The 14,355-nt window shown below is 33.4% G+C and overlaps 2 protein-coding genes across 4 annotated transcripts; both read right to left on the bottom strand.

Moving 5' to 3' along the window:
• Window positions 1–952: 952 nt before the first annotated feature.
• LOC104741415 (uncharacterized) lies at window positions 953–4,349 on the bottom strand. Of its 2 annotated transcripts, XM_087482984.1 has the most exons (14): window positions 4,163–4,349; window positions 3,965–4,040; window positions 3,714–3,848; window positions 3,338–3,435; window positions 3,140–3,223; window positions 2,781–2,911; window positions 2,615–2,687; window positions 2,470–2,515; window positions 2,273–2,382; window positions 2,072–2,179; window positions 1,910–1,969; window positions 1,744–1,805; window positions 1,344–1,665; window positions 953–1,260 (listed from the first exon to the last, which is right to left on the bottom strand). In XM_087482984.1, exons 1-14 carry the CDS (start codon window positions 4,283–4,285, stop codon window positions 1,063–1,065), a joined length of 1,626 nt encoding a protein of 541 aa, XP_087339110.1. In that variant the 5' UTR covers window positions 4,286–4,349; the 3' UTR covers window positions 953–1,062. The 2 variants fall into 2 exon arrangements, with proteins under 2 accessions (XP_087339110.1, XP_087339111.1); XM_087482985.1 differs by lacking the exon at window positions 1,910–1,969.
• Window positions 4,350–5,033: 684 nt separating this feature from the next.
• Window positions 5,034–9,951, bottom strand: LOC147928116 (uncharacterized). 2 transcript variants are annotated; one of them, XM_087482986.1, is made up of 4 exons: window positions 9,058–9,951; window positions 8,926–8,976; window positions 8,737–8,809; window positions 5,034–5,363 (listed from the first exon to the last, which is right to left on the bottom strand). In XM_087482986.1, exons 1-4 carry the CDS (start codon window positions 9,795–9,797, stop codon window positions 5,196–5,198), a joined length of 1,032 nt encoding a protein of 343 aa, XP_087339112.1. In that variant the 5' UTR covers window positions 9,798–9,951; the 3' UTR covers window positions 5,034–5,195. The 2 variants fall into 2 exon arrangements, with proteins under 2 accessions (XP_087339112.1, XP_087339113.1); XM_087482987.1 differs by lacking the exon at window positions 5,034–5,363 and having other exon boundaries at window positions 8,725–8,809; window positions 9,058–9,948.
• Window positions 9,952–14,355: the final 4,404 nt, after the last annotated feature.

Genomic DNA, 14,355 nt, shown 5'->3' with positions numbered 1-14,355 from the left:
AAGGTGTTCACTACCAGAAGAGGAATAGAGGTCAGAGAAATATGAATTTATTACCTCTTGAACCTTTTCATCTGTTTGATGAACATTTCCATTTGCATCTTGAATAGAGGTAATTCGATTATAGCTTCTTCTCTGCTTGGTTTTTGCATGGAAAAATTTGGTATTTTTGTCTCCTACATTCATCCATTGTTTTCTGCTTTTGGAACACCAATACTCCTCTTCCTTCCTGTATTCTTGTTGCAGTTTAAGCTTTAAATCGGTAATATAGTGAAAATCAATAGGGTGGGAAGCATACGCTGTTTGGAGAGCAAAACACAGTTGCTGGATATTTTTCCTCGAATTAAGATTTTGGTCCGACTTCCAGCGAGACAGACTATTCCTGCATCTCAACAGTGCTTCTCTGAACTGGTGTGGTGGTAACTGCTGACATTCATGAAGCCATGTATGTTGAATGAGCCTTTGAACTTCTTCATTTGTTCTCCACCGATTATCATACCTAAAAAGTTTGGTACCCCTCCATCGATTGTCTTCTGTTTGGAGCAATAATGGCTTATGATCAGAGCCCACCCAGTCAAGCAGTTGCGCAATGGCTTTCGGGAATTGCTCTCTCCAATCTGCAGTTGCCAGTACTCTATCCAACTTGCACTTAATGGTACCAGTGCTTCTGTTACCTATCCAAGTGTATGGCCCACCATATGCTTTAACCTCATGAAGACCTCAAATACTCAACAACCTCCTAAAGTTGACAAATTTTGGTTTAAGGACCCCCAAACTTTTCTGAGTTGTTTTCAATCTCATTGAAATCTCCCAAAACCACTCTTGATCTATTCTAATAAAACCCTTCCACTGCCAGATTCTCCATTGTTTGCCAAAGTAACTGCCGTGGTTTTCTCTCCGGATTACCACTTCACATATAAATTAGACAATATAAATTCACTGCCAATACTACAAATTTGAAGAGATAAAATTGACAGTTAGCTTTTAAGTTTTTATAACCAATACTACAAAATTTGAAGAGATAATTTCTTACAACGAATTTGAAAGAAAAATTTGGTGGGGTTATTAAGTTGGAGGGTAAACGGTATCAAAAACAATCCTAGCAAATACACGACGTGTTTCGTGAAAGTCTCCAAGAGCAAGAGACTTGTAATCTATCCTACGCTCTAAACTTGGGACACCATCTCTCTCTTGGCTTCCCTTTCTTCTTACATTTCCAAACATTTTCTCCACTCTCTCCAACACAGGTCTTGACATGAAAACCTGAGAAAACCAATAAATAATCCCAATGAAGAGACATGAAACATTTCAGTAGGTGCTATTGTTTACTAAAAATATGTGTGTACCATATCAGAGTCCGGTGCTTGCGGGTATTGGCTCATTGCGTTAGCTATGTAATCTCGATCATTCAATTTACGTGCAACTGATCTTATAGACTCTGCTAAGTTCAAGACCTGCTGCGCTAGTTTACTGTTTGAGTCAACAATGTCTTTCTCATGACCGGACAGTTCTTGGAAGTTTGAGTTGTGCGGTTTAGAGTTGCTCCTTGCAATTTTGATGGCTTCTGCTAAAGATAGTTCACTGTAGATGGCAAGACAGAAGCAAGCTACTACCGTGGGATCCCGAGGCTTATCAACCAATGCTTTGTGGAATGCTAAGATCCCAATCCTGAGGTCATTAGTCCCCGATATTGTTAACTTGGCAAAACCAATTACTAAGATAGATGCACCAAAGGAGATTTCTCACCAGAGGAACTCGTGGCATGGTCGATCAGGTGCTACAAGTCGGTCAAGGTTGCGAAATAGTGACTGCAACAGAAAGGCTTTAATCTGTTAGCGCTATGTTGCCATAAATTCACTTTTTCGTGTTACTAGTACTAGACACTAACTGAGAACGCCAAAAAAATATGTACCAGAAGCATGTTGGACCTTCCATCACGCCTCCGAAACCCTTGCGAAACCAGATAAGATGCCTGTGAACAGATAAGTTATTTAGATGTGAACAATGGAAAGCACTCAAGTCAATGTTCACGCGATAATGCCACACCACACTGCTTGAGAAAATATCAGCATACCTGGATAGGTAAAAGAATTTCCATGAGCCCAAATCTCCATAATAAGCGTAAAGAAGCTTCTGCAGACCCATAAGCCAGCATATAATTGATTTCCATCCGAATCCTTGACTGCAAAATTATTAGAAGACAATAGAAAATGATTAGTCCTAAGCTAACATTAAAAAAAACGAACAGGAGGGAAGAGAAGGGAACGAGATATACAGGGTCAAGTCTCAGCAAAGAAGAAGAAAGCTCCTTCACAGAAATAGCAACGTCTTTGGTCAAGCTGAATCCTAACCTCGCTGCAATCCTAATTGCACGTAAAATGCGAGCTGTAAAGTGAACACGGTTACCTTTTGAAGCCTTTTCAAACAGATAGATTTCATATCAATGAATTATACATTGCATCTGCAACCAACCTGTATCTTCGACAAATGAAAGCTTTGCCGCAGATACTGTTCTCACCTACATAGCAAACTTTGACAGATTAGGACTGATGATACCAAATCATTCACATGTCAGTTGATTTCTATAAAGCATGGTAGCTTAAAATGCAAAACCTACTTTAGAATTCCTTAAATCTTCAACTCCTCCTATATAATCATACACTACATTCTCCGATGGATCAAACATCAACCTGAGAAATCGAAAATATGCTTGCTCAAGAATGCTGCATATGGATATCAAATCACAAATAAATCTGAATCACAGGTAGAGAGGTACTGCCTACCCGTTGACTGTAAAATCACGCTGTAAGCAATTCTTCCAACGGATATAATCACGCTCATTGCAGCCCGCAGGCTTTCTCAAATTTTTATTGGGCGCTTTACCAGTCCTTGCTGAAGTACTAAAACTTGAAACCTGTTAAAGGTAAGAACTCCATCAAACCTTGGCATGCAATTTTATGAGAGAAAGAGAGATAAGAAAAAGTGTTCTTTCTGACTAAATTTTCTATTCATTAGGGAACAATTATGAGAAAGAAATTGTGAGCAGCAGCCTCTAATCAAAGAACCCTCCATTAAGTTATCGCGTACTTAACTGATAAAAAGATACGAAATGCAAGTAAGATGAGTGAAATGCTGAACAAACCTCAATGATAATGTCATCAACATAAACATGACAAATGGGAAATCGTCTTCCAACAATTTGACAGCTGGGAAATACTTTCCGTACCTACACACACAGTAATGATTAAAACTTTAATTGTGTTACGAAAGAAGATTGGGTTCATAATAAAAAAAAAAAAAAAAAAAAGACTAATGTGTAGTTCCATAAGCTGATTTAAACCTCCTTTAGTTCGGCTGTAGTGATAACATCAAAATCCTTGGGGATTCTATCTAGAATAAGATCCCGAACACAACCTCCAACTAGGTAAACTTGAAATCCTGGAACATCATAGCAAATAACCACATTTCAGGATCTGGCCTAAAGATTAAGTTTTCTGAAGAAAGCCTAGAGCCAATGTTCCCCATACATTACTCCATAAAAATAAAACCAGAGTTGAAGCCATCTCAAGAGCTAATGAGGGTATGCACACATTATATTAAAGCAACCAAAACACACAAATTGTAAGGCACAGTTCAAAAGAAACCCCAATATAACTCAGTCCTCTTTCCAATAAAAGCTACTCAATTCACTAAGTAAGAGCGTATAAAAAGCAAACCTTTCTTTTTGAGTTTATTGAGAACCATCCGTGTAGAATCTGGGATCATTGACCTCTGAATACCAAATTCATTAGCATCCATCTTCTTCCACGGCATAGATTTATCCTTATTACTCTTCCTTGCTCCACTAAAATCTTCAATCGTTTTTTTTACATAACCAAAAACAAAAATTTCCCACTTCGTTAGAATCAAAATCGCACCTTTTTATTGAATTGTGAACAGAATCAGAATCTTCGAAAATGGTAACTACCACGGCTCTCTTCCTTGCGTGGTTTCACTACATTTCTAGGTGCTGCGATAGCTCCAACACATCCGCAATGCCCAATCTGTTAAATTCCCATTTAAAGGTCGTTGTTAGACACGACGTTGAAGGTGAAAACCAAAGAAGATGGAACTTGAATTCATAGAGTTTCAAAAAAAGGGGGAAAAAAAGAGCGGGAGACGAAACTGTAGACGTTCGGAGGGAGAAAGAGAGATCTCTAATGGAGCCATAGCAAGGACGGCAGAAGACTAAAGCTTTTGATGAGACGCCGAAAGAACCATACGCCATTGAAGAAAGCTTATTGAACATATCACGACATTACGTAAGAGAGTCGGAGAAGAAGATCGGAATCTCAGAAGGAGATGAAGAAGATACTCTCTAACAGAATATAATTTGAGGCCTTTTTAAAAGCCCATTATAAACGTTGACTTGGTTTTTAAAGCCCATTAATGTTTTTGTTTTCTTAAGATAAAATTTATATTCGGTTCAGTTTGTTTGGTTCGGATTCGGTTTCAATTTGATAGATACTAGAGAGAAAAACATGAACATTAAGAATGGACCGGTTCTGTTTATGGGAACTATACACTTCTTACAAACACAAACACAAACACTAAGCTATGTCAGGGAGCAGCTTGTGTGTCCATCAATGACCATGGGACTCATCAGTTCAAGTCTTCTTAGAACATAGCATCTATAATTTATAATCCAACAAAAAAAAGCCATTCTCTTAATCTATGGCAGCCATTTAACTATATATAAGTGTTATTTCATTAATTGAAGAAGGAAAAAGAGAAAAAGAGAGCAAATAATAATATACCACTTTCTCATGCACTCTAGCTAAAACATAGAGATGTTTAAAAATATATAGAAAAACACACTAAATCAAGTAATCATGATAACAAAACCAAACAAAATATAGGAGCCTAAAGTAATAAGGGTAAGGGCGTGTCTAGGGCTTATAGGTCAGTGGTCAGACCACTTGGTTGGCTCCTACGACACCATTTCCCTACAATGGGATAATATGAGCCACAAAGTATAAAATAAAGTAATAATAACATTTGGAAAAAGGAGAATATATCAAATTAGATTGGGAACCCAAACAAAAAGAGAGGGGTAAATAATTAAAATTCGATCGTAGGTATACAATATGATGATCGAGAAATGTTAGACTTGGCGCAAAAAAGGGATAAAAAAAACTATCAAAATAAAGATTTAATAACTAAGCAGTCCTACCGTAATGCAAAATCATGATATGATCAGTAGTTGATGAGTCCCGAAGCAAAGTGAAAGAGGGAGATGATGATGATTTGGAAGTCCATATGGTATCTCTTACATGCTGCATCGTCAACAACGGCGATAATTGTTGTCCTCTGCATCTTATTTCTACCTGTTTCCGTCAGACAAACCAACATTAGAATTAAAAAAATCACATCACTATCCATATATATTTCTGCTCGTGCGTATGACATGAGATGCTAAAGGTTAAAGTAAAGAGTGGTCTGGTTTTGGACAGTTAACATTGATTTTAGCATATATATGATTATTGTTAAGTAAGAGTGGTCTAGTGTTTTAATGTTTTGTTCTATAAACTGTATCTTTTAACGTATAGTTCGGATTTTGTTTATTATACTTTTATTATATATATAAGAAACATATGCATGTAATAAAAATTTACCGGTTAGATATATAGCCAGTTGGGTTTGAAAACTTTACATGGTCTACACTTATAGTTATGTGTTTTATATCGTTTACATTGAAAAAAACTGAGGTATTCTTCGTTAAAAGTATATGTAAAGTATGCCTTACCCTAAAATTCCCCTTTCCCTAGACTTGACGCCAAAGATATGAAGTGGAAATAACAATTTTAAAAGTTGACACTGAAAAATAAGATGAACCAAAATCTGGTTAGCTTGAGGAAGGCTAAATATTTTCTTGTTTTACTTATAGAATTCTTTTTAATAAAATAAATATTGGTCGCACCTCAAATCATGTTTCCATGCACGCCGGCAATATATACTTGCTTTGCTTATATGCGTCATTTTTGTATATTCTAGTTGAATTATATGCTGATGACAAAGTTTTGTATCATTTTGTTGTTGAACCGTCAAGCGTTCAAAGCTAGTGTTTTGATTTATTTATTGAGAAATACATTACTTGAGTTCTATTGTAGGAACGTAGTTGGTTGGTGAGGAGATGATCAAGTTATTTCAATATTCGTGAAAGTGCCCCACTTGGGATTGTGATGCGACATTTTACACAAGCCCCCTAATATCTTAGATGCTACTATATTTGACGAGAAAATAAGAGAATAGCTGACCTTAGCAAGCATAAGCATGACGACAATGTTAGGTTAAGACAATGTTAGGTTAATTATATTTTCCTTTTTTACACCATTACATATATAAGTTGCACTCTACGAAAATTTGGATATGGCATGTCCTATTTTGAGCAAATAACATAGTTATCATTACTTCACTTTTTTTTTTTTTTTTGATTCATAGCACAGACTCTCTTCTCTAGGGACTAGGGAGGCTATATAATTTTCCCCTTTAAATTTTATTTTGGATGTGTGAACTATATCCATTCAATTAATGGGAGGAATTCTTGGTTTCCACCTTTTTATCAACGGGAAATCTCAAAGTAGTCTTAGAACGTATATAGTTGTCGTATAAATTAAATGGTGTAAATGATCAATGAGAAATTGTGTATGTATAATATTCAAACCGATTCCTAAGCAAAAGTATAAAACACATCATCAGCATCAGTGCATCACTTAATATAATACATTTTTACACTATAATGCTTAACTTCCAATTTGGATTACTTTTAAATGGAGCATCAACTAATTTAACTAGGAAAAGTGTGAGATTATCCAAAGATTAATTAGAGAAACTTTTATATGCTTTTGAGTGGGAAATACAATTTTTTTTGGCTCTACGGAAAAGACAAACTTAGCCATGCATGCAATGCTTTCAAATCACGTTTTTCATCAAATGATTATTTGAATTGTTAATATGTCACCTATCTATTTGTCTATCATGGTGCTATATATATAGTTAAAGTATCAATATAAAACGTTATATGCTAACAATGCATTAATTTAGTCGGACCAAATATCAATATATTCGTGACGACATACTCACGAAAGTAAGCAAAAACATGAGAACTTAAGCATAAAACGAAAAACGATATTTTTAATTAATAATAGATAAACGGAAAAACATGGTTATATATGTTATGTATATACTTTATAAGAAATCCAAATTCTTCATAGTTAATTTTTATTATTTGCGAGATAAAATTCATGTTTTAATTTTAGGGTTTCTCTATTACCAAAGTATTTAGATGTTTTGGTCCATAATTCTCTCTCACTCTGCAAAAGAATATGTTAAATTCGTCACCTTTCTATCGAGCTAATTAAAACAGTTGCTGTTTTATTTTTTTTGTAAGATTATTTTGGTTTACAAATTGAACGCAACAACTGATGCCAAGAATTTTTGTTTCAAACTAAAACTTATGTACTTATTAAACTATGATATCTATGTTTGCTTAGTAGATATTGATTGCTAATCTCGACCATGAAGAAGACATCGACAAGTACGTAACACAACTAAATGACTTACCCGTCTATCCGACGTCTAAAAGGATGTTTAGACGTCAAATACATAACCAATGTTTTAAAGATATTTGTCGGTTATTAGCCATTATTGTAGAAAATGTTATTCATGTAGAATGGAATCATGCATGCGTTTAGTAAAATTAGCGAGCGCTAATCTATTAATTAATCGATTGAAAATGCACCGTGTCTGTACTTACATAGTCTGTATATACATGCAAATGATTCTTGTAGGGCACAAGTGCTCATATATGGCATGAACATGTATTTGTGAGCCTATCTAGAGTCCGGGAACATGAAATATACTTAGATAATTATATATTCCGATTAACGAGAGCATCTACACACACTTACGCATGTAAGCTTTTTAAGTTGGGATTTAGATATCTTTTAATTCTTTTCTGGTTTCTACTATTCTCAAAGCAAGCATGCCTGATGACTCAGACTTATTTCTCTAGAAATAACATTATTATAAATTGTCAATATAACTATATTATGGCCTGAAGCTAATGAAATAGCCAGTTATAGTTCCCCTCTCGTTTTCCAGTTTCCTATGAGAATATATAATAACAACAATAATGATAATAATTATTGATATAAGGTGGTGGGTACTTCGAGAAACGATCAATCAGTAACCTAATTAACCATTATGATTTTTGTTACGTTTAATTTTCATATGCGATAGAGACGGACTTTTTGGTTGATCAAAATTCTGATTAGAGAGAGTTAGATTTTTTTTTTTCCTTTGGTAAATCATTATATATAAGCAAAAAAAAAAAAAAAAAAGAAGAAGAAGTAATTCGTCTCAAATCAATTAATTAAGTTATGAAGGAATCGTGTTCATAAATCCGAACCTAGGTTATTCACGAGTATTAGTTAATTAGGTTTGCACCTAATTAAGGATGTTATGTTGCTATCAAGATTCAGAAAGTGGTTTTCACTCAATTGTATTACTACAATTTGAATATCTTTAGCTAAGACCTAAACTGAACTATATAAGTTAGAAAAGTTACGACACCATGACATCAGACTTGTGACCTAATAAGTTGGGATTTTGTTCCAATGTCATTATCATTTTGTAGCCCAAAACTTGGAATATATAAAACTTATATAAATAAAAGAGTTGATCGGTTTAGATATTTACCTCAGATTCGCTATCCAATTGAAGCTTCTTCATGAGGTACTTAATTAGCAATCTAACTGTGATTCTCCCATCCCTTATCCATGCAAATTAAAAACAAAATTTGACAATTAGAATATAATTAACAGAAGTAATCGTTAGTAACTCCCTTAAACAAATAAAGTTTAATAACGCATACCAAAATATACTTACTTGATTCTCAAGTAGCTTTTGCTTACTTGAGGCAAGAACGGTTCCTTTTCCCTGCGTTACATATTCAATGTTACATACATACTAATATATAAAATGCCATCAAACTGATATTAAGGATTAAAGGATAATTACTGAAATTGTGAAGCTTGAAGGAGAAACCAAAGACCAGAATGTGGTCTTCTTGGAGGATCAAGAACCCTAAACTCGGAGCTTGGTCCAGCTCCTCCTCCTTCATCCACACAACAACTCCTTGTAGCACTATTATTGTTAGTGACGTCACGGTCACTCAATGATGACGGTCTAAACGGTGCCGTATATTGAGGTATCCACGGCTTTGACGATGGAAACGAAAAGCCTCGATTAAATAACGTTTGAGGCCGAATTAGTTGTTGATTGTAAACCAACGACGGTCCACGCATCGTTAATAACTGATCACACCGATATGGCGGCTGCGGTGGTTGCGGCTGTGAGTACTCTACGCTACTACTAATGGCTCCTCCTGTGGCTAGGGAGGAGGAGAACAAGCTGAGCTCTAACGACTTCTCTCTTTCACTTCCGTTTTTGCTAGAACAACGTTGAAGCTTATACGACCCCGTGTTATGGTTGTTCTCCTCAGGGCCTATACCTAAGCGGAGCCAAGATTTATCTTTACCTTCTACATTAATAGAACAAACGGCATCGTTCTTTGCGGCGGCTCCGACGTCTTTCACCCGAGAGGAAGAAAACATGTTATAAGCTGCTGTTGGATCGGAGAAGGAGCATGTATCTTCCCCGCTAGAATCTTGATTGTTTATAGTTGTTTCTCTCATCATCATCGCGTCCGTGAAACCGCCAAAAAGCAGTGAGGATTCAAGAGGAACCATATTGGTCATATGATCTCAGCATGAGCCATATATGAAGGGATCGATTATTGAAAAGTGAGAAGAGGGGCTTTGAGAAGGCATGGTTTTGTGGAGAGGAAATGATTCTCATGAAGAAGATAAGGGTTTTGTTTATTTATTTCTTTTTATTTATTTAATATATAGTATGTATACATTTTATTTCAATTATTTTATATGCGTAGGGTTGTGAGTGAGAGAGGACGAGGAAGAGAATGATTCCTTTGCAAATCTTACTTTCCGTTAATTCTCTTTGTTTGGAAGCTTGTGGGAATGTAAGATAGAGGGGTGTGATGGTCTCTCTGTCTGTCAGATTTTTTTTCAATAAAAATATCTGAAATTATGAATTTCTTTTTTCATGTACGTAGAGATCATATATACTTAATGTAAAAGTTTATATAATTTAGGACTACGCTTTTTCTTTTTCTTACTCAAAATGAATAAACAATATTAGTTATTTCTGTAAAAGTTTATTTGGGTTTTATTGTCTTTAAAAGGACGAAAGGTATGCCTATGCAAGGAAAAGGATGAAATGGGGTGTGATCGATCCAGCTAATCGCTTTTTTAAGGCCATGTTCCGAGGACAAAAAATAATTGACAGCCAAAGTTATTATTTTGTTTTAAGGGAAATTTAATTATTAATATCCTTAAAAAGTTTATTTTTAGCCCTAATTGCGTGCCTTTTTAACGAGACTGTTGGTATATTTTCTAGCTGTTTATCTCTTTCAAGTTTTTTTCCCTCTTTTATATTGGTAGAAGTGGAAATTTTCAAGGATATTTGCTCTCAAGTCAAATTTAATTTTTCACTATTTGGATGTTTTTGAACATAGTTATGTTATTATTAATTTACGATATTCATTATTGTTCGTATAATTTCTTTTGTCATAAAATAGAGATTATGTATCTTATACACTCTTTTATAATTTCTGTTATAATTTAATTGTTACAAAAACTACAGTATAAATCATGAATATTTTGTGCAAAGTTAATTTACTGAAAAGTTAAGAAAAGCACATGTTATTGGTTAACTTTTGACGCACAGAAGTTCACGTTAATTTACCTTTTAATCAAACCATCGCATACATGTAAAAAGATCGATCATATATATGTTCCATTCTTTTTTGTAATGATCGTCAACTAATTTAATCTTCAATTACGATTATTACAATTTTCTTTTTGTTTTCTATAAAAATCACTCATTTCCTAAAATATTTCATCAGTCTTACAACTTTATCTTTTCATTAAAGTCTTACGAAATAACATCATAACTTAATCATGTGTAGCAACTATCAACCCTAGCAAAAGAATTTGAGAATATCGAGGCGCTAATAGATGTTAGACTAGTTATAATTACTCTATAACTAATATTTCTTCTATGTATAGAATTATGGAAATTAAAGTAAATTATACATCAATGTGATATATTGTAGTACTAGTTTGACAAGGAAAAAGAAACATTAGTACTAGGCTGCTAGCTAGTTTGGTTCAGATTGATATATGTATCTAATATCCGTTTTTTTACTGCGACACCTTACACCTATCTAGCGATTGATGGTCTGTATGCTAGAAATGTGTAAATTAAAATAAAGGTACGTGCATCTTGTTTATTTTTGTAAGATTGTTATATATATATATATATATATATATATATATATATATATATATATATGTAGGAGTAGTACTTGAGTTGCACTTAATTACATATATGCAGATACAGAGAAAGGTTGCATGAGTGTCTTGTTTAAAAAATAAAATATCTTTATCCTTTAGATTAGAAATGAGGCAAGTGGAATGGGCAGAGAGTGGAGAGGAATATGATGACAGTATCTGTCAAAATGTCAATAATAAGATAGATTACTTGGAATTGCACATAGAATATAATATGTATACATGCATGATGGGAAGTTGAATCAAACTAAAAGGAAACCATAAAAGGGAGCGTGAAGAGAGAATGAAAGGCTAATAATAAAGAAATGATGTTGGAGAAATAAAGTAAGAGTAGAAATTGGTAAAGCATCTATTCTTTTTTTTTTCTTTTATATTCAAAGGGAAAAATGTGGTTTATATATTCGATCGATGGTTGTAGGAAGACATGAATATACAAAAGAAAACCCTAAAATGGGTATAATAAAATCCCAAAAAGAAAGAGAAAAATAATGAAAAAGAGAGTTGGGCATGCATGATGGTGTTTGGTATCCCCACAGCCCGAGGACCCAAACTACAGACGACGTGGGGACTGTTCTGCTCTTTCTCTGAAGTGCATGTGACCCCCACCCGATTGTTTTCACGTATATATACATAACTGTTTGTTTGCAAAATAATACATTTTTTAAACTTAATTGGAATTGTACTACATTTACTATTTATAATTAGAAAAATAGATGAGTTTTACTATTTGTGTAATAGAAAAGATGTGAAATAGATAAAAAAGTGGGGTATGGTATAGTAGTATAAAATTACAAAAGGATAGCTGCATAAAAGACATCGGTACAACATATTTAGTGTACACATTTATTACACACATATAAATATTTTTATTTCATTCATATTAAATATATTATATATCAGCTTTACGGATAAAAACATGTATATTAACATATATATAAATACACTAAATGAACTGTACGGATTAAACTTGTATATTATTATTCATTTGTACACTTGATATTTGTACACATTATTATGTGTACAGACACTTGTACACATTATAATGTGTACAGACACATGTACACTTAATAAGGTCTACGGATACAAAACTTATAAAAGATATTTAACATTATCAAATATAATCATTATACAAAATGCATATCAAATTATAAAGAAAAAACATAGATTTTTTTGTATCTGTAAAAAAATTAAAAAAAAATATATATATATTAAATAGTACTTTAGTTATTAGATTCAAAGAATAATTTAATAAAATATATATATATATATATATATTTAATTTCAATGGCACATTTGTAAATAAACTGATTAGTAGAGGATTAAAAAGTAATTCAAATAGTAATAAATAGTGAAAGTGTGTGTTTTGCCAATTTTAAATAGTGAATGTACTAATTCTCCAATTAAGTTTAAAAAATGTACTAAAACTCCAATTTTCTCGATACATAAATACTCTATATAACCGGACTGAACCACAAATTTACAAAACCGAATAATTTTGCTATTTAAGATGTCTATAGTGGATGCCTGAAAGTAAACCATACATATGGTTTTGTAGATGGTGAAACTCAATCTTGAACTTCGATTCATATAACAAGTTTTGAGTTTTCTATCAATTCGAACAAATTACTGAATAATATACACTTTGCACTCCGATTGATTTACATGATTCATTTTGGTCTAATCCCTACATGCTTTTTCTTCCACATACGTTGTACTTGTATATTAGTATAGAATTGTGAAGTCTTTGCTGCTGCTGTCATATTCTTACCTTCCGGAAGAGCTATTATGTGGTTTTTATCACTTTCACTTTTATAATGTACGAAATGTCTATATAAAGCTCAAAGTTTATTGAGTTAAACAAAAAACTCATATAGTTTAATCCCTAATATCTGCCCATAAATATTTTTACTCGTTTAACAAACTTCCCGATGAAATAAAGCAAGACTTTCCCTAAACTATAAAAAAGTTTGTGCAAATTTGTGAATGTTTAGTGAAATATATTTCTTAATTTCTGATTGTTTAGTTCTATGATCAGTTACTGAAGAATTTTTTTTTTTTTGATTTTTTGCGACGGTAATAATTAAGCATGAAACTTACGTGGACTAAGAGTGATATGTGATTGCAGCTGACTAATCTTAGTAAAATATTCTAAGAAATTGTTACTAAATAGTTGCGAAGATTTGACGAAATTGTGGCATAGACTGATAGACTATTCCGTCGTCAAATATCGCTAATTTATTGTAGTAAAATTCAAAAAGGGTGTAAAACAGAATAAAGATAACTGTGTAGTGAGGAACCTTTTTGAGCATGCAATTTTTAGATGCGATCGGAATACTCATTTAAGTGTACCATGGTCTTTTTATTTTGGTAAAGACACTTTAGTCCGACCTGAAATTCGCAAACATGTATAGTATATTTTTAACTCGGTTTGGTCAGATCCGGGTTTTCTCGGATTCATATATATGTCAAAGTCCAGCCTAGTCCGAACATGACTTGACTACAAGATAAACCATGAGTTTGTTCAGGGACAATGCAAATTATAAACATTTTGCGAATTTGTTCAGATATTTTTTCCTGAGGGTGGACATGATAAATTATGTATGGTGCTCTCTACCCTCATGTTATATATGACTTAACATTTTGCGGATTCAGACATGATAAATAATCACTAGTTAACATGAGGGTAGAGAGCACTATATAACATCTCTGAGTTTCCCAACTTTTAAAGATTCAGATATTTTTTCCTACGTTAACACTCTCAAAATCAAGACACCCACCTTATTAAAATCGAAACAAAACTCACACCGAGCATCAACAGTTAACATGATCTGAATGCTATTTGCGAAAGCTAGTGTCTGTTATTAACTAACGAGTGAGATCGGTA

The sequence above is a fragment of the Camelina sativa genome, chromosome 14 (genome assembly GCF_030686135.1).
Source record: "Camelina sativa cultivar CO46 ecotype springtype chromosome 14, ASM3068613v1".
NCBI lineage: Eukaryota > Viridiplantae > Streptophyta > Magnoliopsida > Brassicales > Brassicaceae > Camelina > Camelina sativa.
The sequence above is the reverse complement of the archived record's forward strand: the minus strand, read 5'-3'. Positions and strand labels throughout refer to the sequence as shown.